The 27,008-nt window shown below is 35.5% G+C and overlaps 1 protein-coding gene across 1 annotated transcript; it reads left to right on the top strand.

The window, feature by feature from the left end:
* On the top strand, window positions 1-27,008 carry MS3_00002156 (uncharacterized protein). Its single transcript, XM_035731181.2, has 17 exons — window positions 1-59; window positions 99-221; window positions 260-323; window positions 358-443; window positions 478-562; window positions 599-683; window positions 1,457-1,533; window positions 5,007-5,195; window positions 7,056-7,282; window positions 10,062-10,195; window positions 12,006-12,250; window positions 13,891-14,048; window positions 16,378-16,507; window positions 17,515-17,872; window positions 19,967-20,187; window positions 21,653-21,781; window positions 24,544-27,008. The coding sequence occupies exons 3-17, from the start codon at window positions 273-275 to the stop codon at window positions 24,799-24,801; spliced, it is 2,433 nt and encodes an 810-aa protein (XP_035588274.2). The 5' UTR covers window positions 1-59; window positions 99-221; window positions 260-272; the 3' UTR covers window positions 24,802-27,008.

Consider the following 27,008-nt stretch of genomic DNA (forward strand, 5'->3'; position numbering starts at 1 on the left):
GGCGCGATGTTGAACAGAATGGATTTTCATTCTAGTAATCTATCATACCGCGGAAGAAGGTATTTGGTGTTTACACCTTGAAATAGTGTTTTTTTAAGGATGGAGATTCTTCTGGTAGTTTTAGCTGTCATCAAACTATTAAAAGTGATATCTGTTTACGCTACGTATGAACTGTTAAAGAATTCTAATCCTCTCACTATATTAATTGCTTTAAAATTTACGTAAGCTTGTCAATAAATTTATCATATATCTCTTCTAGTGCATTACTTATTATGGTGCCACTGCAGAAGCCTTTTAATGGACCTAAATTGAAGATTACTGAGGTCTGTTCATTGGCTATTCGCTGTTTATTTCTAGTGGTTTCACATCTTAAAGTTCTCTTTTGTCCGGCTTCTTATTGATGCTTTTTGGATAGAAGGGCTTATTCTTTGTGGTCCCTTCAGGTGACAAAACTTCACAATGAGCTCTTATTTTCAGGTTTATTTTGTTGTTCGAGCACAGCGAACTTCTAATTCTTGCTTCAGTTGGTACATTTATCTTCGGGTCCAATTGCACTAAAAAAGTTAGTATCTTAAACTTTAAACTTGATTATTTGTAGACTCGAGGGTCAGTATTCTTTGTAATTGGTGTAGTGTGTTTGGTATTTTTCGACCATGATTATAGTCATGGGGAGACGGAGCATCGTATCCTTTTCATTACTTTTTTATCTAGTGGTATGATATTTATTCTTTCTTTAACATTGTTTTGACATTTTGTTAGCAGTGTTTCGGAAAGCAACTCATTACGTTGATTAGGACTTGTGATAATTGACTGTTTCACGGTTGACATCCACGTTAGGTGACCTTTTATTCCAAAATGCGAGTTCTTGTGTGTGCGAAGGACACAATTCAATGCTGTAATAACTCAGTCAGTCATTTTATTTGTTCAAGCTCCTGTGTTATTGAATGTATTATATAAACTTCGTTCACTATTTGTTGATGCTAAGTTTGCGCTGCTATTTGGTTGCCAACGTTGATGTCAATTTATTGAGCGAGTGTCAGTCAATATTTTATGCAATTCCGTTAGTCGGCATACAGACGGATTTAGTAGTGTACTGTGCTGCGCCAAACTTTAATACTCGAAGAAATTTCAAAATTCGGCATAAACGATTGTGTCATAAAGTATAGAATGGATATCGTAGTTTAGGCTGAAATGATGTAATATATTTACAGCTACGAGACGGCACTTTATTCCAGTCTGAATAGTCCTCAAATGATACATTATATCTGCGTTTCCACGATAATTGGTTCCATTATATCGTTTTATTGAGAGATTTCAGGTAGTCTCACTGTCCTGACAATTTCTTAGCATAACATTTGATCCTTGAGTGATTGGTATTTTTTGCAAGCTGCTTGTATTTATGCGTATACATTTACGTGGATATTTTCCTTTAACTCCTTTCTCTAATATTGTGTAGCTGAAGGAGTTCATAAAAGTTTCCTAATCCATCATTTATATGAATTATTTGTAAACTTTGGACTCTCAGATCACAAGGTAAGAGATTTATTCTACTTGCATGTTGTGAATTCTCTAAAAGAAATGACGCACTTCTAATGTGAGATTTATTTTATGTAATAAAGTTAAAACGAATATCCTGATAGTCATCACTGTAAAGCAAGATCATTGCTACGATTTTGTGTACTATTCACTTCAGCTATCTCCATTACTAGGTTGATAGTTCGAAAGTTCAACTGGGTATCTTTTTTACTGCTGAAGTCTACTTGGTCTTCTTAATCTTCATAAACATTTATTCGACGGTGTTTGTTTCCGTTTTTACCCATTCGTATTAATAGATCACTCCACTCAATAGTAATCTTAACTTTTACTTGTTTGCCCGAGGTTCTTAGTTGGATTAATGAAACTAGTGAGGACTAGTGCTGAAATCTAAAACTGTCGGTGTATTCTGCTTATTATTGGTGAATCAGCTTATAAACGTTGGGTTTATTTTGGCGTTTCGTTTATATTTAGTGTGGGTTTCTTGTACCAATTGGCATAGTATCGACGCTTCAAAAGTGATGCACACCGAAATGGAGTGGTCAAGATAAAGTAATGGAACTAACAGTATCATCAGTGATAGTAAAAAAGATTCAGCACCAACACTGTGATCCAAAAGGAAGTTATAATTCGCGAAATAAAAAATGGAAATTATTCTTGAAAACCCGTTACCTAAGAGAAGACAAAGTGAAATCATTTACTCCATTGCAATTGATTCTAACGCAAACAAATAAATAAAAATAAATTAACTCATTCGTCAAGTACTTGGGTATGAAATACACTTTAAGTGTGAAAGCTAATGATACTGTCCAGCTGTCAGGGAGCAACACTGGATCTCAACAGCATCTATCTCACTGATAGATGCTCGGAAACTCATTCCACCTGGCTCTGAACATAATGAAGAGCGGAGTCAGCTTAAGCACAAGCTGAAAAGAAGCCTACACAATGATCGCGAACAGTGGTGGGTAGCGAAAGCAAGAGAGATGGAAAAGGCAGCGGCAATAGGTAATAGCAGACAATTGTTCAGACTCGTTAAGGAAACCGGAATTAGGAACCCGACCGTTAGCGAAACAATCTCAGAGAAAGATGGACATATTATTCATTCTCAATCCAGGAGATTGGATCGATGGGCAGAACACTTTAGGGATCAGTTCAACTAGCCTTCAGCCACACTTCGGTTTCCCACGATCTCTAGTCAACCTGAATGGCAAGTTAATGTAGGTCCTCCGTCCCTTTACGAAGTTGAAAAAGCCATAGGAAATCTGAAACGAGGGAGAGCAGCAGGCCCTGACAGATTTACTCCTGAGAATTTTAAGGATGGTGGTTCAGTATTAGCAATGAGATTAACCGAGGTCTGAGGTAGAATTTGTGAACTGGACGTAATCCCATCTGACTGGTCTCAATCACTGATTGTGCCAGTCTATAAGAAAGGACAAAAGTCCTCTTGTGACAATCACAGAGGAATCAGTTTGACTAATATAGTGTCTAAAATATTAGCTTCAATAATACTTCGACGCCTAATCAAAGCTCGTGAAGAGCAGATTAGAGAAAACCAGGCCGGTTTTCGACATGGACGTGGTTGTATAGACCAGATATTCACACTACGTCAGGTTCTAGAACACAGACACACATTCAGACGCCCCACAATGGTAGTATATCTCGACCTTAAGGCGGCATTCGACTCTGTTGATCGTAAGGTTCTATGGCAGTGTTTGTCACTGAAAGGAGTACCAAAGAAGTACATTAACCTTATAAAGGCTCTCTACTCGAACACAACTGGTAGAGTAAGAGCTTATGGCGAACTGTGATCAGAATTGATTACCTCAAGTGGTGTTCGTCAGGGCTGTCCACTCTCCCCATTCTTGTTCAACTTTGTCATTGACGTACTTTTAGGGATAACACTTTCCTCGTCTAGATTTCCAGGGGTTGAACTTGTACCGGGAGGTTCACTTGTTGACTTAGAATATGCTGATGACATAGTTTTGTTTGGTAAAGACGCTGACAAAATGCAGAGTCTTCTGACCACTATAAGCAACAATGCAAGCATGTTCGGGATGCGATTCTCTCCCTCGAAATGTAAAATGTTGCTTCAGGATTGGGTTACATCGACACCCGAACTAATGATAGGGAGTGAAGTAATTGAGCGTGTCGATCTATTCACTTATCTTGGAAGCCTCATCATCCCTTATGGTCTGGTGTGTGACGAAATCTCAGCACGGATACAGAAGGCTCGACTAGCTTTTGCCAACTTGCGTCAGTTATGGCGTAGGCGAGATATCCGTCCATCAACCAAAGGACGAGTTTACTGCGCAGCAGTTCGTTCCGTCCTACTTTATGGCAGTGAAACATGGCCGGTAAGAGTAGAGGATATTCGTAGGCTACTAGTATTTGATCATAGGTGTCTTCGAAACATTGCTCGTATATCCTGGGACCATCGAGTAAGTAACACAGTTGTTAGGAAACAGGTACTAGGTAAGGATGGCAAATCAATTGATGAAGTAGTGAAACTTCATCAGTTGAGATGACTGGGACACGTGTTACGTATGCCCAACGACTGACTGCCTCGACGTGCTATGTTCAGTGGTATAGGAGTAGGTTGGAAGAAAGCTAGGGGCAGCCAGACCAAAACATGGCACAAGTCCATGAAGTCACTGACAAGTGAACGGAGTCATGTTGGTAGGTGTAGACTACCTGGTTGGGGACCGCGAGATGATAGCAACCGATGGTTAGAGACCCTGAATGACATGGCTCAAAATCGTTTGCAATGGCGCAGGTGCATCCACTCTCTGTGTTCTCCCAAATTCTAATCTTCTGAATTCTTCATGTCCCTTTTTTCCTCTTTCCAAATTTATTCCACTGGATTATACTCTTTAAATAACATCTCCAAACCCTAATCTTCCCGATTACTGCTTATACTCTTGCTACCTCTACCACTACGGGATTTGAATCGACAACTGCATCTCTGTGCTAATGTGGTGTGGCAACTCGAACTGATGTACGTACGTACGAAGTTCTACGTTGTTACTGACTGACTGACTGACTGGACGGGGTCCAAACCTGAGAATGACTGGAGCCCAAACGCCTTAACCACTAAGTCATTTCTGTTAAACAGACTAAATATCACTTCTACCTTAGCAGAGATGACTTTAGCTTATTTCTTTGATGGTATTGACGACATGTATAAAACTGCATACATTTGGTGAGTTATTGGTAGTTGATTCTAATGAAATACACGAATAGGAATCATTTTAACAGAGACCTGATCCCATAGGCCACGTGGGCATTTTGTTGTTTAATATGACTCTCTGAAACCGCACACTATCAGGTAGTGAGTTGATATGGCCAGTTGTTAATATATAAGATTGCCTTTGACAAGGGCGACAAATATTCATAAAAATGTAACAGTATCAGGATGTTTTGCTTGTCAGCTAACTTGTACACTATCACCGGTCGATTTTCTTTCCATTCAAAAGGTTGGTGTTGTTGTCCTAATTAGTGCGGTTTGCTTGGATGCCGGGCTAGCTTCAATTTCTAGGACGTTAGTAACATCTGTCGGAGGTGCCAAACGTTTATACAGCCTTTCTGCGTTAATCAGCTTCGTCATATTGATTCCGTTTTTTCTTCTTACTCACTTCTTCAATGAAAACTCCTTTCACACCAAGGTAATTGGGTATATATTTTGAATTCCTTTGTTTGCCTTCATAAATCCTTCCATATTGTTTTAATGTTTCGTAATTAGGTATGAGTTTGCTAGTCTCTCAGAGTATCTAGATATTATCGAACGTTATCTTTATCTTATGATGGCTTTTACAAAGCATATACCAATAGATTTGTTTTGATTGCTTTCCGTGGTTTGTATATTTTTCACATGTGTGAGGGACTAATTTTTATTGAGCTACACAAAACATCTGCTTAGGGAATTTGTGCTATTATGATTGGGAGCCAGTGGTTCACATGACCCATTGAAGTTCGAAAGGAAGAATGATTTATGATTTTATACTATCCATTGATTTCCATGGGGATACGAAAACTAGCATTATCTCTTTTACGGAAACATTTTTTACACGGAAAAGCTCCAGTAGAAAGGGTTTATTGTAAGTGTCTTCTGTTTAATTTCCTCCGCTTTTTCTAATTTTTTCTGGTTAGCTCAGTGTACCGAGTTTTGATTGCTAATTAGTCAAAGTTTTATACAAAACGACTTAATTTTGATGGACTCAGTGTTTAATGCTAAGGTAGTCGTTTTAACCCCGTGATCCACTTTGAAGTACATTCAGAAAGTCGCTTTCACTTTATAAAATTTGTTGAACATTCATCAACGGGATATATATAAATTTTAAAAATGCACAGTTCATTCAAATAATTTATCGCAATCCTTATAATGGATCATTCCACTGAAATCTACAGCTGACAGGAAGTTTGTGAAACGACAATACGAGTAATCTATCATACTTTACGAATGAAATTATGTGATCTTGATTTTTATCTAAGCACAGTGTCGCTTTCACAATTTATCCGTTACGTAATCAGGGTTGGGTGGTGGCTAGCAGAGGAATCTTGGGGCTGTTTTTTTATCTCATTCGGAACTATCCGGCTGATTGTAGCAGTATCGTAGTTTTAATATTTACTCCAGAACTCGAAATCAGTGTTTTTTACTTCACACACTAACGCGTTATCCACTTATCTACTGAATGCAGATAGCCACTGGCACGTACAACGGGTATGAATTATAATCCAGTTTTATGGGTTTGAATCTTCCAATTCTTGGTGTCGCGGAGTGAACATCAACACTGCAATAGGGAAACAGTCAGCTGTTGAGATTCAAGTAGAATGAAATGCACATCTTGGATTCCACTTCGAGCCACTACCCAACTGTGTTTGCGATTAGTGGCAACGTTGAAGCGAGCCGCTTATGATGCACATACCCTAAAGGAAACTGGTCAATTGCCGTCCGTTATACCAATAAGGGGAAGATTCAAACTCTTAAAATTGAGTTATATTCATCGTCTTAAGAAATTCAGTAGCTTGTGCCGATAAAGTTCAAAAAGATAAATAATTGCACTTGTTGAGAGAATAGGTCGGCAATGCGTCTTGTTTTAAACGAATCCGATACTTTAATCGGTTCTAAGTATTCAGATAAATGCTTTATTAGACAATGACACCGTCAGGCCGCCAAGTTTTGAAGGATATCTTGTGGCATAATGTTTTTCTCATTTATGAAGTGTAACATTTGTCGAAGTCTAGTCCCACTTTAAGCCAAATAATTAACTGCGTTGACAAACTCGCTCACCTTAGTTGTCTCGTCAGCTTTGGTAGTTGTTGATGAACGAAATATGAACTCCAACAAGGAAGCTTAATAGTTATCACGTTGCATACCTAAATGTTTATGAACAGACAAATACATTGAGCACCAATTTTTATTGCTTCTCAACCACTTACCTTTTAAGATACATTGTATATGTACTGTGAGTAGAACTAAAAATAATACGTGGTTGTTCTTCGTTTTTATTTTGTTTTTCCCACAGGAACAATTAAATCTTTTGAAGATGGTAGAAAATGTTAACAATCAAATGCCTTCTCATGAATCATCTGGAAATATCCCACAAAGAGATTGGCTATTTTGGATGGTTTATATAAGTACCATGCATGTAATCGATTTCTATATGACCAGTCTGGTCAGCGGGCGACTTGGTTCTCAATCAGTGACTCGTCTTGCTAAACTAACTGTCGTTATAACTAGCCTAATATTCAGGTTGTCCGATTAGTTTCTATTTTTGTTTTAACCTTCATAATATTCATTGCGAAGCATTTTCATGACCCATAGTATGCATTTAAGTTTATATTTTGTTTGCCGACTATAGACACTTTAAAATGTTGCGATTTCCGACCTTCATATTTCGTTCATAAAGCTTTGTGAGTCTTTCGAAACTAATTCAAGTAAAACTTATGAGCCAAACTACGTATTGGAATTTTTCCAAACCTTTGTTCTACTGACACAAAACTTGTGAGGTTGTTCGTGCTTTTCTTTATCTTATTTTATTTTATTTGAACACATATATATTGGTACAGGAGTGCGCCAAACATATATGCGCCACACAATTTCAGTTCATTAATTGCGTGTGGGCTGCGTTACTGCCCGGGTGCCCAGACCGAAGCAGGTGGTTCTCTTAGGGGGCCACACCCCGAGCCTTTGACCTAATGGTCTAACCCACAAGGCAGTGGAGCATCGTAAGGAGATGCAGTCCCATGGTAGCCGGTGACCAGCAATTGGTTCATACGCCATTTGTTCTCGCAGGATACTGGAGCCCATGTGCACCATTGGTTTTGAATCCGGTTAAAGCGCCGGACATTCGCTTTTCGTCCTCTCATTTTCGTAAACAACACCCCCGCCACGAGAAGGCAGTGGGTAGGACTTCCCTGGCAGAGGCTGTATACGCGCGTGTCAGTGAAAAGATTGGACCATGGCTTCATTTGGACCAGCTGTTGAAATGAGAATCTTTTATCAGTTTGTGTTGTAGAAATCGTTGAATTTCGTTGGAATCCCGAACCGATCTTATTTAAATCATCATTAAAAACCTGAAAGCACTGGTTGGTCGTTTCGTCCAGTGCGGCACTTTTCATCAGTACGTATCCATGACTCCACGCCTGAGAATCGAACCCGGGATCCTTGGTATCGCGCGTGAATTCTTGACCTCTAGATCACTGACAGGAGACCCAATGGTCCTAGATGCGTACTGCTGAGGAGTACCATACTAGAACGAAACGGTCACCCAGTAACTAGGTTTCCAGCGTTTGTCAAACTTAGATCGGTTCGTTATTTCAATAATGATCTTCTAATTAGATCAAAGTTTGAATGAACTTAAATGCGTTACATAAAGGTCAAACGATCTGATAGCTTTGTATGTCACTAGTATTGCGTTATTACCCCTCAATTAGATGACCTCAATCAAACTGACTTCGTAATTGTGGTTAGATTTCAATTGGCTAGATCGGTGAATCATTACCAAAGAGGATGTGGATATCGTGATGCTGTCTAATTTTGAAATACATAAAAAGTCATCAGACAACCAAAAAGTTTTACTTATAGCATCTGAAAGAATAAGATCTCAAATACTCCTCATTAATCAACATATAGACGATTATTGTCCTTTTAAAATTAGGGAAAAAAGAAAATATTATCAAGGCTTTGTATTTTCCTATTGTTAATATTCACGACTGTAAATGATCAGTCTCTGTTTTTATATGTATACTCCATACTGTTCTTTAGTTACAAATCCAAATATACTGAATAAGAGATAGTAATTGAAAATGTTTGAAATCTTGTTAGTTTTTAGACAAGATTCTACTTTATTACCTTTAAACTTACAGAACCAGTAGATTTTTGGGAAAATTTTTCTTGAGAAAGTTTCGTTTTCTAACTGTTTACAAGAAGAAAAAGAAGCAACAGAATTTCAAAGACGTTTTATTTGATCAAATTGTCGTAATTCCTTATTTCTATTGGTCTTTCAGTTACAAAATTGATTAAATCTAGATGTAAACGTTTATTGTTATTGAAAAAAATACCATGTTAAACGGATTATTAAGTGAAACAAATTATCTTTATATTAAAGATTTGTTAACATTCTAGTTAAGCTGTTCCTTTGTGTCAGGTTCACGTCAGGTGTAAGTTACATGATGACGAAAAATTATATAAAACATAACTGATTGAAATGAGTTACATTTATTATCAATTTCAAAATATTTTTTAAGGTATTTTAATGTACTTGGATGTAAAACTCTTTCTCGCTTGTTTTAAAAGCATATCTAATTGATATATTGATTGCATAATTTATTAGCCCCCAAATGCCCTGGTACGGCCGAGAGTGGGGAGAGTCCGCTCTCCCTCTCGAAATGCTCTCACACGGCCACGCGTATATAGCCTCTGCCAGGGAAGTCCTACCCACTGCCTTCTCGTGGCGGGGGTGTTGTTTACGAAAATGAGAGGACGAAAAGCGAATGTCCGGCGCTTTAACCGGATTCAAAACCAATGGTGCACATGGGCTCCAGTATCCTGCGAGAACAAATGGCGTATGAACCAATTGCTGGTCACCGGCTACCATGGGACTGCATCTCCTTACGATGCTCCACTGCCTTGTGGGTTAGACCATTAGGTCAAAGGCTCGGGGTGTGGCCCCCTAAGAGAACCACCTGCTTCGGTCTGGGCACCCGGGCAGTATCATAGCCCTCACACATATCGAATGAGATTTGTGTGGCGCACATGTATTTGGTGCCTCTTTGTACCATTATCTATGTGTTGAAATAAAATAAAATAAAATAGCACAAATTCTAATTTCTTTTTGTTAATACATTATGGATCTGTTTCTTCGTCGTTAACTTCTAACTTAGGCCATCTTTGAATCGGTTTTTGGCATTGATTTTCCTTATTAGAGTATTGCTTATTTATAATCACTTTTTGGTTACTTGAATTACTAAGTTTCATTGTCGATAATTCAAAAGCAAACATTACATATCTCATCTAATACCATTTTCAGCCTTTTCTGGTCATCTTCAGATTCCGTAGAACAATTTGTTTCAGTCGATCGTAATGAGATTCTTGTAAACAGTTTCCTACTTAAACATCAAATGTCTGTTGGAGTAATTGTTTCGGTCGTTTGTATTTTATATGGTAAGCCACTGTATTCCTCATATTTAGTATCTACTGCTATACTTGTTTTGTGGTTTTTATCTAATCTCATTGTTATGAACTGGCTGGAACTACACAACTCGAACTAACTACACAATAGGGAATGCAAGTATCGAACTTGTACCATACTCTCAATAACTCCTTGACTCATCCTCCAAAACAGTTGGAAAGATAAAAGAAAGTAGACCTTTTATTACCATTCCAACCGACAATGTTACTGTAAAAAACTTTCAGTTTGTTCTTGAAAACATGGAGATTTCGGTACTCCAAGTTCAACTGCGTGCATGAAGTTTAAAATATCAGAACGGTATTCTAAACATTGTTTGTTTAGACTGATTTTAGCCTAGTCTTGGGAAATGGTACATTTCTCAACTCAGATTTTCCGTATCTGGGTATTATAGATTTGACATTTGTCATTGATGTTCCACTAAGTCTGAGACCGACTCCCTGTAGGATTATTTTCTGTCACCAAGTGATAACTGTCTCTCTTTGAGCTCAGGACAAGTTTATCTTGTCTGTTGTTATAACTTGAGCTAAGATTGACACGGATTAGTGCAAGGGAAACGACAAAGAATCTTGGTGGTTGAAGATTGATTTTGTAATTTAAAACTTGGCCATTAGTTACAAATACTTTCATTTATGTACAATATTTACTTGTATTGATTATTTATTAGCGTAGTTCATGCTGGATTAATACACAACGAAATACCACACTGAATACGTACAACAAATATTATAAAAATGGGTTTTGTACTGAATGAACTGTCACATTGAGTTAATACGTAATCTTACTCTTAATCTTCTAACAATTAACTAAACTAAGCCAGATTATCATATTTTACTGAAGAAAAACTTAACGAATAGATTTCACTGTATGACTTCAGTATGGATTGTAATCATCCTTTAATTGATGTTTTATTATTGTTTATCATTAATTAAGAACTACCATTACGATCTATACATATAGGTTTCAAATTCCGATCTTGTTTAAATTAAATTAAACATTAGGTTGATACTTCACAGGACAATAATTGTGCGCATAGAATATCTTTATAAATCCGCTTCAAAAAAACCGCGTAAAAAGACATGACGTAATCAATCGTCAGTTTTTTTAATATACATCAATCTTGTAAAGTTTGTATACATCACTGTTTGTAGAAACATTTCATCTTTGATAGTGATTTTACTTCCGCATCGGAGTTTAAAGCACTTCACTTTATATGATGCGCTACTCTAATTAATATGGGCTAACAAGTATTATCATTAGAACTACAAGACTAAGTGCGTATGTAAACCAACTGGTTAAATCTGTACTTGTTCACTGATTTATAGTAATAAATTTTACCTTACTTTAGTTGAATCAGTCATTTCGTTTTTTTCCAGTGAAATGCTTGCAGAGTAATCAAGTCTAGTTGATTTTGGAAAATCTTTAACTAACAATATAGTTGGATCTTGTAGAGAAGACCTTTTTTTAGCTAGTTACACTTTGTCAAATTGATGAACACATTGTTAACATTAGTATAATCATGATCAGCCATTAAAAGTACCTCTATAGAGAATGTAGTTCAAACAACTACTAATCCTTTTTAAGTTATTATGAGATAATATGACGGAATAAGTTCCTATTCTTTTCGAAAGAAAGTTCATGAAATTGTAGCAGTCTCTGATATTTTTTTATCATATGTTTATTTACGATGAAATTGTTAAGTTGTCTGGTTTTACAAATAATTTGTAACTTATTGTTCTTAATAAAAATTTACCTTCCTAACTTCACTTTTTTATTTGAATAAAGCTTCAGATCTTTTAACTGCAGATAAATCTGGTCATGGTCCAGAAGGCATTTCAAGTGGTCATTTTATTGGTTATTCAATGGCTGGTTTACCTTTATTTACTGCTGGACAAACACCTACACACGGTACTGCCTTATTAGCGAATTCAGAAGAATTTGGTCTATGGTATCATTTACGAGCTACGTTTCATGGCATATTAACTGGACAAGCTTCACGTCGCATTTTCGCGTTCTTGTGTTTAAATCTAGTAAGAATTTTGCTTTTTTGTATGTTGTACAATTGACTACTGTTCCTAACCCACCATTTAGCGTTTGTCTATTTTCAGACGTTATAATTTGTGAATTATAAATATTTAACATTAGCACTTTAATTATTACAGCCGCTAGTTGATGCATTAGAAATCAATTGTATTTAGTGACTTTTTTTCACTTCATTACATATTTTGACACTGTCTCAGTAATTGACTCGAATAGTCATGAATACGATCAAATATCAAACTATTTTGATCTGAATAATTGTTTATTATTGTTCTCGATTCCAATTGCTGTAACACCAAAACATTTTATATTTCTGGAGTCATATCACATAAACAGAATGAAATGATTAATCAAGGAAAATTTGTTGAATGGGTAATCTCTCAACTGCGCACAATTTTTTTATCAGAAGTACCCCTTGAGCTCATTTTTTCGACTTTGTAGGTGATCCTAAAAAATGGTCTCGATAGCTATGCCTTACTAGAGTTAACCATGTGTTCAGGAATTGAGGTGTTGACTGACGTGCATCCTGTTTTAGATGGCCATGAAGAGTAGTGCTGGGATACTTGTTTGGAAAGTGCACGCTCTGTATAATCTACTGTAAAAGAACAAGTGAGCTTGCTAATATATATTAAAGCAGTTCATAGTGATAATCTATCCTCAACACTTCCTCAAATGGGGTACTTAGTGCAGCTGCATTCTTTTTAAAATTTTCTGTATTTCATATTACATCTACAATACGGATTCCTGTTTACATTAAAATGCTTTATATGTGATAGATCCACCTAATACGAATTGTTTAAACATTCGTTTTGTCTTGATTCACATGAATTGCGAATTGGAAAAGGTTATCATTATGCTGGAATTGGAGAGATTTTTGAGATTTGTCGGATATCAATAGGTGATTCATGTTGATGATATCATTTGATCGCGTTGTAACGAAAACTTAAATCTCACTAACTGATTGAATCACGAAATATTGTTTTTTCTCAAATAAACGATCTTTAACTATACTGGTATTTATAAGGTAGTAGTTGGGTTAGTCTTTGCAGAGACTGGAAGTATTGACTCTAGCAGTGATCAAGTTTAAAATGTAGATTCATTATGTGTATGACTTATTCGTTGTCAAAAAGGATCAACTGAAGAGTGCTTAGAATTTGATGGAATGGAAAAAATGTTGAGATTTTAGATAGAAGAAATACTAAGATGATCGGAGAAGCCTTAAAAGCTTGACATTCAGGTCAATTAGCAATTTGTAAGCACATTGAAATCGAACAAATTTATCAACCATTTAGAGAAATCATGGACAATCAGGTCAAAGAGATAAACAGTTGAAACAAATGTACGGACAACGACATGTTAAGGTCAACAACAACCAATCAAGATCAGGGTCGATATAGCAAGCTGTCAGTCATATGTGGAGAAATTTGAATGACATACTCCTATCTGAGTTTTGCGCTGATGATCAGAAGAGTAATGAATGTCTCACGAATAAACCATCCAGCTCAGAACGAAACCCCATCAAAGTTATTCTGAATTTTGATAGAACAATGAGAAGACAGAGTTTTAGTTATTCTTATGAGTGCATACATTAGCGTTCATTCTAACAGATGAGATTTTATTTCAATTTCAGGCTTTTACATTTGTGGAACTTTTTTATGGTGTATGGACAAATAGTTTAGGTTTAATTTCTGACGGTTTTCATATGTTATTCGATTCAGCAGCACTTGTAGTAGGGTTATATGCTGCTGTAGTTTCACACTGGAAACCGACACGTATATTCTCATTTGGGTAAGTCTTATGCAATGTTTTCATATAGTTTACAGTTGCTTATTGTTTAAAAAGGTGTTAATGTGAAGTTGGATGTTGCTAAAAGGAATGTGTACTTCATATGTTGCTTCAGAATTAGTCTACTTCAACACCCGAACTAAGGATGGGGAGTAAATTAATCAAATCCATTGATCACTTCTCTTATCATAGAAATCTTATCACTCCTGATGGTTTAGTGTCCGATGAAATCTTGGCATGAATTCAAAAAGCTCGATTAGCCTTTTCCGAATCGCCCTCATTTTGGTGCAGGCGATTAGGACGAGTATACTGTGCAGCAGTTCTCTCCGTTCTACTTTTACCGCTGTGAGAAAACCATTAAGAGTAGAGTATATTCGTAAGACACTAGTTTTAGATCGCATATGTCTTCTAAACATTGATCGTGCATGTCGGGATCACCTAGTTAATAGGTAAGACGCAATGTACCAGGTACGAATAGGAAATCAATTGATGAGATAGTGATCAAGACGGTTGGGACATGTATCGCGTATGCTCACCCACTGTCTATCGTAATGGATGATGTCATAAGATTAGGTGAGAAAAAAGCGAAGGGTGGTCAAACCAAGATGTGTCATTTGTCCGTAAAGTCATCGAATATTAGACTGAGCCATGTAGGTAGATACAGGCTACCTGATTTGAGCCCTCAATCACTGGCTAACGACTTAGAGTAACTTTGCTCAGAATCGTTCACAGTGGCAAAAATGCATTTACTTTTTGTTTTCCCTTAGATCCTAAGCTTATAAATTACGTTATAAAGTTTTTAATTCCATAAATCCATGTTTCCCCAAATCATGTTTTTCGTGCTTAATCTTTCTATTATCACCAATACTGTTACTCCTGCTACTGCTCTGTAGTTTACCTTGATGATTTTATTTCGCTGTACTAATGTGTCATGAAAACTTGAACCGATGTACACATGTATCAGGTCCTACATTGCATATGACTGAGTGACCAGATATAAATAAATAATATATGTGTAATATCCCAATGAGTAGAGAAATTAGATTTTCCGACGTTTCGTGACTTCGTGTAACCTACTTCTTCAGAGAACAAATAAACAAACTAAAATTAATCCAATTCTAAACAGTACAACGGAACAACACGAATATTATGACATAATATTTATAACGATCTACACAATGCTCAATTTATTCGAAATTATCGAATCAAACCTTGGTAATGATACCTACGACTGACCAGATAGTTAGTTTTAGATGTTGAAGTTTAAATTTTGCTATTTTTTAGATGTGACTCCGTCAATGTACGATGTCGTCTAAAGGGTTTATCAAAAAGTATTGTTACTCTTTGGGACTTTTAAGCGTTTTGGAAGAAATCTGTTTAATTTCATCAAGTTCTAATTTAGTTTGGTTTGTTTTGATCTATGTTTATGATTGCCATCTCACTATACTCAACGGGTTAGGGCTAGGTGATTTTCTTCAGAAATCTTAATCTCTTGCTCGCGAATAATCTGAGTAGATACTGACGGTTCTAACGGAATAATTATCTAGTCGGTATGTGATTAGAAGCGAACCGTAGGACACTGCATAATAGCTCAGTGTGTTTTATACGGTCGTTAAAGTTGAAAATTTTGGTCACTAAAATGTAACTAAAGAATTGTTTAACATACTTTTGTGGTCCGTTGATCTGACTCTGGTTTGATCGTATAATGATGTTGACGAAATATACACCCCGGATACCCTCGTACATAATTATCAACTTAATTCACGTTAGGGAAAAACGGAACTAAATAAGTCAAATACGAGAATGAATTTGGAATACGTATATTTCATGCACTCGTTGATCCAGGCGGACAATCAGAGAAACGGAGCGGAGAATTAGATCGGAGAAGGTAGACATGTCAACTTCCCTTGATCAAGCGTAACTCAATATTTATATCCAAACAAAAATGAGCTGAAGACATGTGATGAATAGGATAAGTAATTAACACATACGGTCATATAAAAGGAGTCAAGGTTAGTAAGTGAATAACTGACAAGGTGTAAATATGGCTCAAGAAGAATGAATAATTTGGTCTATTTGGAATCTAGAATAACCGATATGGGTTCTATCTAGTGCTAGACTCTATAATACTGTCACGAAATCAAACTTCCCGTCACGATTGTATTACTGAGGATAATACTACAACCGTTCAATAAGTCATTTTTTGCCACTAATTATGTAAGCCACCTTTTTACTAATATTCACGCTTTACGTTATCGTATGATTATTTTTGCGCTTCAATTAACTCTTTCAAAGAACTACAGAATTTGTTTTTTTCCGTATACTTATTCAGATATAACAGTGCAGAGATTCTATCTGGACTTGTCAATGCACTGTTCCTGTTGGTTATATCTGGATCAGTGTTTATCAATTCAATTGTACGTATTCATCAACCACCAGACATTAAAACTGATAAATTATTGGTAAGTTTATTAATCTATTTTTATCTTTCTTGATGCTATGCTATGCTATTACATAATTGATTTTTCATTACTCAACATTTGGGTGTATGCGTAGAAAACTAGTGATAAGCTTTTTCTCTACCTCCATTTATTTGTATATGATTGACGATTATTGTAGTAGAAAAAAATCGGAAAGATATGGAGATCTTAACAGAAACATTTTTATTGAGCTGCCACTTAACAAACATATACATTTCACTGTGTTTTTAAAGTTGTTGGTATTTACGGTCTTACTGTCATTACTTACTGATAAGAACAATTGTGAATCACTTCAATCAGTGATGAATATGAATCCACCAAATTACATCAATATAATGTAACATTAGTAGATCTTTTATCTTCTTATTTACACTTCAACTCATTAACAATATGCATGGGTCCATTCATTTCAAAAAATTATATATCAGGCGAACGAAGACTTGGTAGGGGTAACCAATTTATTGTTTAACGCACCTTGCTTAACACATATTATTTGCACTTTTTCTTTGCGTTTTCCTTTACACACTACATTATTCCTCTAATACTGTTGTTATTTCGACTGTTCTCAGATTTTCTTTCTGTTCTCTTCATTGCAATCTCTTACTGCCAGGCATTCCGCTCCCGATTGCTGATACATACTACTTATATCTGTCAGCTTAAGTAGAATACACCACATATATAGGGATGTTAAAAAGACGTTGGATCAGTCCATGAAGTTATTGACTGTTGGTCTGAGTCATCTTAATAGATGCAGATTACTTGTCTGGGGTCCACATGATCGTCTCGACCAATATTTGAAAACATCTAGTAACGTGTAAAATCAGTTACAGCGGGACGGATATATTTTACTCTTTGTCTTCATGTAGATCTTGAGTCCTAGTATCCCTGTTGTTGTTCGTTATTCAAAGCTAGTGATAAAATTTCTGTTGAATAATATATTGAACAATTTCTTTGTTTCTGTACCCAAATTTTCAACTTTTCTATTTTAGGCTGTATCTATTTTAGGTTTGCTCGTAAATATTGTTGGTGTTGTCGCTCTTGGTCATGCTCACAGTCATGGAGGCCATGGTCATAGTCATGGTGGACATGGTCACAGTCATAGTGGTTCCCACGGTCATAATCATGGAGGCAGTTCTAGTGGACATTGTCATAATCACGAGCATGGTCACAGCCATAGCCGGAATCATAGCGACAGTTCAAATAGATCTCATTCTCATCACCATGATCTCAAACATGCTGTTGAAGCTCATAATGAAGAACTTCATTATGGTCATACACACGGTCATCAGCATCACTGTGGATCGCACAAATCACAGAAAGATGAAGCAGGAGATGCTAACCTACGAGGTATATTTTGATAAGTTTTCAACTTTTCTCATGTTCATAACTTTGAATAGTGCAGTTATGTATTTCGTGTTGCAGTCAGACTGTTGTGGAAGAGCTCCAAATGTGTAGTTATATGATGTACTTTCGAAATGTACCGAAAACTGTTCTAACTTTGCTATATATTAAGAGGTTCTAACCCATTTAAAGGATATTTATTTGTTCGTATTGTTATATGCTAATTTAATAATATTTAAATGTAGTCGAATTGTCATACAAATATTTAACAAATTAAGTACAGAGTTGTTGTCTGGTAAAACCGCAGGTTCACCGATGGCTTAGTTAGGTGCTGGAAAAATGTTCATACGAATAGCATGATTAAAACTTAAAATATCTTATCAGTGAAATCCATTTCTACGTCGAAGTTGTGGCCTTAGAGAAATAGGATTCCATTGTTTATTTGCTTAATAATATAATATTTATGTGTACTATGTTTAATGGATGACTTAATACAGAATTATACTAGTCTATAATATGTGATATTTATAAGTATTTAAGTAAATCTTTTTCAAATTAACTTAACGTAACTGTTAGTTGTTTTGACAATAGCGTGCTCGATGCAAGCTCAAACTTGGTACCCATCTGCTTGACTATTATTAACCAATCCATTTCACAGCCTATTATTCTTTAAATCTATGATATAATGTAACATTTTAAAAACACGTTATTTTACCGTTATCCTTTATTTTCGGCCTTTATCATACAAGAGATCCGCTGAGTGATTTCCAAAAAAGTCAGGTTTCAAGATTTACCATGTTGTATTAGAAGCAACTATGAAAACAGAAAGCAATGTTAATTTGTGAAATAGTTCATACTTTTCTAATCTGTACTGAGTCAATTTTCATAAAATAGCTTTAAATGTGTCACGTAGAATTTCAAATACTTTTCGACTCACCCCCACCTACTTCGGTTTGGTGTAGCTGTGTAGTTTTCGACCTGGAGGGGGTTGTATAGACCAGATATTCACACTACGTCAGGTCCTAGAACACAGACACACATTCAGACGCCCCACAATAGTAGTATATCTCGACCTTAAGGCGGCATTCGACTCTGTTGATCGTGAGGTTCTATGGCAGTGTTTGTCACTGAAAGGAGTACCAAAGAAGTACATTAACCTTATAAAGGCTCTCTACTCGAACACAACTGGTAGAGTAAGAGCTTATGGCGAACTGTGATCAGAATTGATTACCTCAAGTGGTGTTCGTCAGGGCTGTCCACTCTCCCCATTCTTGTTCAACTTTGTCATTGACGTACTTTTAGGGATAACACTTTCCTCGTCTAGATTTCCAGGGGTTGAACTTGTACCGGGAGGTTCACTTGTTGACTTAGAATATGCTGATGACATAGTTTTGTTTGGTAAAGACGCTGACAAAATGCAGAGTCTTCTGACCACTATAAGCAACAATGCAAGCATGTTCGGGATGCGATTCTCTCCCTCGAAATGTAAAATGTTGCTTCAGGATTGGGTTACATCGACACCCGAACTAATGATAGGGAGTGAAGTAGTTGAGTGTGTCGATCTATTCACTTATCTTGGAAGTCTCATCATCCCTTATGGTTTGGTGTGTGACGAAATCCCAGCACGAAAATAGATGGCTCGACTAGCTTTTGCCAATTTGTGTTCTCTTAAATTATAATCTTCTGAATTCTTCATGTCCCTTTTTTCTCTTTCCAAATTTATTTCACTGTATTGTACTCATTGAATAACATCTTCAAACCCTAATCTTTCCGATTACTGCTTATACTCTTAGCGTTCTTACCACTACGGGATTTGAATCGAAAACTGCATCTCTGTGCTAATGTGGTGTGGCAACTCGAACTGATGTACGTACGTACGAAGTTCTACGTTGTTACTGACTGACTAACTGAGCTGTATAGTATCTTTAGTTCTCACATACATTGTAACCCAAATTTTTGTACGTAGATCTGTGCTCGATAAATGAATATTGCCATGTTGATACAAATTTTGTTAATCGTTATCAAAAGTCTATATTTCCAAATGAAATACAATTGGTTAGTTTCATACTTCATTTTTATATTGTTTCATTTTTTGCATAGGTGTGTATTTACATGTGCTTGCTGATACTTTGGGTAGTGTAAGTGTAATATTCAGTTCATTTCTGGTAACCAATTATGGTTGGAATGTAGCTGACCCGATATGTTCAATGTTTATTGCATGTGTAATTGGCTATTCAGCTATGCCTTTGCTCAATGATACCCTTTGTTTGCTTACTTTAAAAGTACCTGATGAATTTCATTCTCAATTAATGGTTAAGAAAGTAAGTTATCTAATATTTATATTTGCTTATATTTATGTTTATTTCTATTTTTTATTTCACTATTCATCATATATTTTCTATAGACTTAGATTCTTTTATATACTTCTTTTATTCACTGTTATAAAATGTAACCAACTTGAATCTGTTACTTGTGTAAGAGTAAATTATCTGTGAGTAATTTGTGTCATTGTGAATGGACTAATTGTTAGGTCTTTAAAAATTACTAATTAAAAATGTTATGTACTTAAACAAATGACAACTCTTATAATAGTATACGTACTTCAAATTATCTTATCGTCAAGTTATCTAAATGCATAGAAAGAGTTTATTTGATCGTTTTGATTTATCATTCTATTTTATGATTCACAAATTTTTTAAACTTCCTTAATTTATTCAATTCAATCCATACCGATAAAAGTCTACACAATCATTGTGGGCAGTGGTGGGCAACGAAAACAAAATAAATAGAAAAGGTAGTGTCTGTCGGTAACAGTGGACAATTATTCAGAATAGTTATCAAAATCCCCTGTTAGTGAAACTATCACTGAAAGAGATGAGACTGTTATTCCCGTTCAATCCAAGAGATTGAATTGATATACAGAACACTTTGATGAACAGTTCAACCGGTCTTAGGTTACCCTCTAATTATCCACCTTTCAACAACCTAAATGGCAAATTTGCATAAGTTTTCCGACTGTTAGTTTGAAACGGTTATAGGTAATTTGGAGTGAGAGAAAACATTGGTTTCAGATGCGTGAGCCCTGAAAATCTCTAAGAATGGTGGTTTAGTTTTAACAGTTAGCTTGACTGAGATCTTAGCTAGGATCTGAGGACTGGACGTAATTCCATCTGACTGGTCTCAATCCCTCATGGCATCAATTTTGCAAGAAAGGACAAAAGTTCTTTCATGACAATCGCAGAGAAATCATGTTGACTAATAATGTCCAAAATATTAGTTTCAATAACAATCGGACGCTTAATTATCACATTTTTATTCCACCTTTTTAGTGGAATGAGTTGAACGAAAATGAACTTAATCACTTTTTCATCAAATTGTAACAGGTTATCATAAGAATTGTAATGAACAACTAATTTTTATTTGTTGTATATTTATTTAGGCATAGGTAAGTTAAAGTAATGAACCTTCATCGATTAAGGTGATTAGAACATATGTTACTTACATCTAATCGCCGCATACCTTGACTCACGATGTTGTACGGTGTGGTAGTAGGTTAGAAAAAAGTTGAGGTTGGCTAAACCCAAACATGGCTTCAGTCTGTGAGGTCATTAACTGTTGGTCTGAGGCGTGCTGATAAATACAGATTACTTGGTTGGATTCTGCGTGCTTACCACGATAGTCCGTTATAGATTTTGAGCTACATCACTTAGGATCATTCACAATGGTTTAGATGCATTCACTAATTTGGTTGCTCATATGTTTTATTGTTTTAATCAACTTTTTCAGATATTACAAGTGGATGAAGTTGTTTCTGTTTCAAATCCATTTATTTGGACTCATATGCATAAATCTGTATGTGTTTGTGTAACGGTTCGAATTCAGTCTAGTGCCTCAGAACAAGTATTATTACGAAAGGTAGTTTCCAATGCTTTTATTTACTTAGAGAATTAATATTTCTTGTGATTTGAAAGTTGTAGTTATAGTTTTGTTCGCAGTGCTGCTTACGTATTTAAATAGCAGATACGTTCTGTAGTATTTTCATATTTTTTGTCAACTATTCTCTATAGTTATGGTCTTGCAAATGTGACTCATTCGGTTCAACCGTTTTTAATGGGATATAAGTATTACTAGGAATATTTCAAATGAGAGCCCGAAAATTTCTCGAACACTGATAAATTTCTCATGTGTAATAACCCATACAAACCACTTAGTGATTTTGATTATAGCGTTAACCATATCAGATAGGCGTACTCAAAAAGTTAGTTCGAATGGAAGGTATATCCTAATCGCGAAAAAGTGCTACAAAACACCTATTCCTCTTTTCTTCAAACTGGAACTAAAGGTGATGCCCAAACAAAAATAAAAATACTTGCTTAAAAAGCAATGATAAGGCTAAATGCTTGACGACTTTATAAGTTATGTTAGTTATGAAATTTTTTTTCTATTGAACGATTTCTACACCAAAGACTAGAGAATATGATATTCATAATCTTTTATTGATCTACTAGTGTCAACATCTAAGTGCAACAAAAGATTCCTGCCAGCGTAAATAGATCGTTGGTAGCATCCTTGATAGCGTTCTGGATATCATAGGTAACATCATTCTACTCAAGATTACAGATACCAACGATTCCCAAGTAGACCGGAATTGTTTAAATATTTTTGAAAGAGAGAGGGTGTTTAACCAAACTTCAGTTAGAACCTCACTTCTATACCGATGGTCATGTTAGTAGTTGTAAACACTTCTTTTGGATGCAAAGGTTAGGTTGTAGTGTCGGTTACTATGTTAAGCCCACATACTTATTTTAGCTTCTGGTCACACCAATTTATTCATTCTTCTTGAGTCACATTTTCGACCTTGTTAATTTTTCACTTATCAACCTTAACTGTTTTTTATATGAGCGTGTGTTCATTGCTTATCCTATTCATCACATGCCTGTAACTTATTTTTATCTGACTTTAAATATCGATTAACTCTTGATTAAATCGAGTTGGATCACACTCTTTCTCCACTGTGTGTCATTTCGCTTCGTTTCTCCGGTCGTTTGTCTGGATGAACGATTGTATGAAATATACGTATTCGAAATTCATTCTCGTATTTGACTTATTTAATTCCGTTATTGACTAAAGCGGATTAAGTCGATAATTATATACGAGGATAGCCGACCTGAGTATTCCAATAACAATCATTTACACAATCTACCCGGAGCCAGATATAAGGGCCACAAAATTGTTTATGAACACGGATCCCGATAGCTTCAGCAAAATGCAACAGACGAACTCGTAAACCATGTGCTATGCAGTGAGGGATTTGCCGAATTGTACTTTCTATATAACTGGCTCTACAGTAGTTGAAATGGCGAATACACATGGATGTGGCGAGTTAAGGCAGTTTATCTTCATTGATGGTTTTTATTATCGGGGGGATGTAGAAAACCATATTCAGTTTGGCTGCAGTAAATGTTTTCTGCACCGTCTTTCTTTTGAGTTACAATTTCTTCAGTAGCATCATTTAGAAATAGTAATTTTAACACCAATACTTCCTCTGGAATAGTAGAGCCCCCAAATACCCTAGTACGGCCGAGAGTGGGGAGAGTCCGCTCTCCCTCTCGAAACGCTCTCACATGGCCACGCGTATATAGCCTCTGCCAGGGAATTCCTACTCACTGCCTTCTCGTGGCTGGAGTGTTGTTTACCAAATTGAGAGGACGAAAAGCGAATGTCTAGTGCTTTAACCGGGTTGGTGGACATGGAGAGTCCACCTAGGGGAGTTGGAAAACCCTGATTCCAAACCAATGGTGTACATGGTCTCCAGTATCCTAAAGGAACAAATGGCATATGAACCAATCGTTGGTCACCGGCTACCATGGGACTACGTTGCTCCACTGCCTTTTGGACAAGATCTTGAGGTCGAAGGCTGTGGGTGTGGCCCCCTAAGAAAAGCACCTGATTCGGTTTTGTCACCCGGGCAGTGTCACAGCCCTCACACATATCAAATGAGATTTGTGTGGTGCATATGTATTTGGTGCCTCATTGTAGCAATATCTATGTGTTAAAATAAATAAATAATAGTAGATATATTTAGTTCTCTTTTCATCCTATTTATGTATTTGTGAGTGAATTTCATTCCCGTAGGTCTAACATTTCGAACATGTTTTCTGAAATAAAATCTTTTTTAATGTTTCAATGATTTTCATAGTTGTTTTTAAATTCTGTCTGTCACATCATTCTTTACTCCTATCACTTAAAACGGCTTTCATCCTGTTTAAACGGTCGTTTTCATCCATGAGTACTACACCATAACCTTTGTCTGGTTTCGTAATTAACAAATTATCATCTATTTGCTTAAAGCTTCTTTATATTTTTTCGTCAAAATTCCTTTTGAACTGTATTCATTGTTTAGGTGTCTAAGGCAACAGTCTATTAGTGTTGATTTAAATCTTTCGACATCATCTTTTGATGAAGTTACTAGTTCTGCTGTTTGGGTATAAAATTTTTTCAAATTGGATTTCAACGTCCAATTTTTTATTAACCGTTTTCTTAAAGTCACAAAACTTAGGATCCAACATTAGTTGCAATAGTAACTTGTTTTTTGTTCATTAATAATTATGTTTTATTAGCATTTAGCTTACTAAACAAAATTTTACCTACTTTATTCTTTTTCATTCGTGTAATAGATTAAAGAATTAATTCAAAATCATTTCACATCTATATCTCATTTAACTATACAAATTGAAAAAGAAGAATATGAATATCATACTCAAGCTATGGGTTTACATTTATCTGTTATTGGACATTATCCTAAATCATTTATCAATTCGAATGTTTTAATGAATGGATTAACACATCATCATCACCATGATAATACCAATCATTGTGGTAAATATAACTGTTCATCTGAACGCATGAATTTATTATCTGTTAAAGATATTTAAACACGTATGCATTGTAGTTGTCAGTCCATGTCGAAAAAGGAATCTTTTGATTTTTTATAGCTCCGTTCCCTTTTGTTCTTCACTTCCTTCCTTATTTGTTCGTAAATTATCATTATTATTTCCAGTTAATTTCTCATTATTCCATATTGTCTAAATCAATAACCCTTCCGGATAATTCTCCTTCACTTTCCACTTTCATTATTGTACATAGTTGTATTCAATCTCTTTAATACCATCTCCACCCCAGTTTATTCTATGAAATTAATCATTATGATCCTTGTCGTTTTTCGTTGTCTTTTGTATAGTATTTGTCTACCTAATAAAGTTCCCTTACTTATACTACTTTTTAGTATAGTAGTATAGAGGTTTATTGGAGTTTTGTATAATATTCGATTTCTAGGTGAATTATATTCAAAATTATTTCAAAGGAGCATTCTCAGCCCTAATTATTTGTTTCTTTAACTATGTACTCTAATTCGTACTACTGATTTATGCTATTTCATATAACTGGTTCTGAATCTAACCCTACCGGTTCATCTTTGGTTATTCTTTTCGCTATTGATTTTGTCTGCGCCGTCAGATATCTTATTTTACCTTGATTACGTTTTTTAACTGACGTTTCTTAAATTCTCTGGGAGTTTGCCGGTTGTTCTGTCTTTCATCAAGCTTCAAAATGTGCTTTTTTTGTTGGCCTAGTTACACACGTTTAAATTATTTAGTAGTCAACCACTTGTACTTGTAAATGATTTAAGCGATGACTGTGATTATATTTTTGCCTACAAAATGTGGAGTGTATGCATGAATGTGTTGTTTATTTTATAAGTCTGTTAAATCAACTTAGTAAGGGTTTTTTTGAGTGAAGGTTTTTTATATATATATTTTATGATTATTTATCACCTTTTAAAACAAACATTTCTCGTTTTATGCAGAATAAAGAATCAACCATTGTAAAGAATTGGTGTATTTTTAACATTTACTTCGGTCACACGTTAATGATATTTCAGTAATATCGGTTTTCTTAAAATATTCTTCGCTTACTTTGCTGGTTTTATGCATTCACTTTCATATTAATTATTTTCTGCTTTGTAAATGAGATTATTGCAAGGCAGATGGGTTTGTTAAAAATATACTTTTTTTAAAACGTGGATTAATGGGTCTTTTTTGAAAAAAATCTAAAAAAGAACACGTTATGGCTATTCAAAAATCGCTGATTATTTGCCATCCAAAGGACTCTTCACTGACTATAGCCAATTGTTTACTTGTCTGACAACTTGTAATACTATGCCTCCACCATAGTGCTCCCACCTTCTATCTTTAAAGTTATTTGCCTGAAAACGTACTAACTAGTGTTTACTGGATTCTCTTTTCCTACATTGTGAACCAACTTGGATAGTAGTATCTTTGACTGAATTCTTAAGTTTGTCGAAATCTGTGTCAGTATAGTTTTATGTGAAGTGTGTATGTCTTGTAATATTCCCCTTAATTACTTCAGTTACTGTATCCACAGACCTAAAGTTTTGTTGTGAATATCAATAACACTCGATCAGTATTTGCAGTTTATTCGATTCATAAAGTATTTTAACTGCAACATTAAAGCAAAGTAGAACTGAACTTCAAATTGAAAATGCTTTCTCAATTTCTTTGTGACCTCTTTATCAGGGCTAACACAATTGGTGAAACATGCAGAAAATTGTATTTTATCATTCATTTTGGTAACTGTAATGCATATATTATATGAAAAGCTTAGGTCCTCATCAAAGGTAAGGTAGATGATCGTATTTAATTCTATGTGAACTACTCAGTTGTCATGTGAGAATTCTACGTTGGATAAACTCGTCATAGGTACATTGACTTAATAGGAAAATTTATTTCAAGTGTAATGCAGTGATAGGCTAAATTTAAAGTAAGCGAGAAGTATGTAGAAAATCCATAATTGATACTGAGGCATACAAACAAGATTCCAAATTGCATAACTTTTAGAAATGTAAGTTTAAGAGTATATGGAATAAAGTTACTATTAGATTAGGAATTTCTAGGTGTGGTTGAAAGTTAGGACAAACATTTTTTTAAACACAAAGAACGGTTAGATTTTCTAATGGCTATAGATTTCACAAGCTTTGACAATTTCTATTTGAGCATTTAGAGGTTGTTTTTAAATTAAACCCGTGACCTGCTTTACTGTACAGAAGCTGAATTGCCAAGTCCCT

Source organism: Schistosoma haematobium, chromosome 1, assembly GCF_000699445.3.
Source record: "Schistosoma haematobium chromosome 1, whole genome shotgun sequence".
Taxonomy (NCBI): Eukaryota; Metazoa; Platyhelminthes; class Trematoda; order Strigeidida; family Schistosomatidae; genus Schistosoma; species Schistosoma haematobium.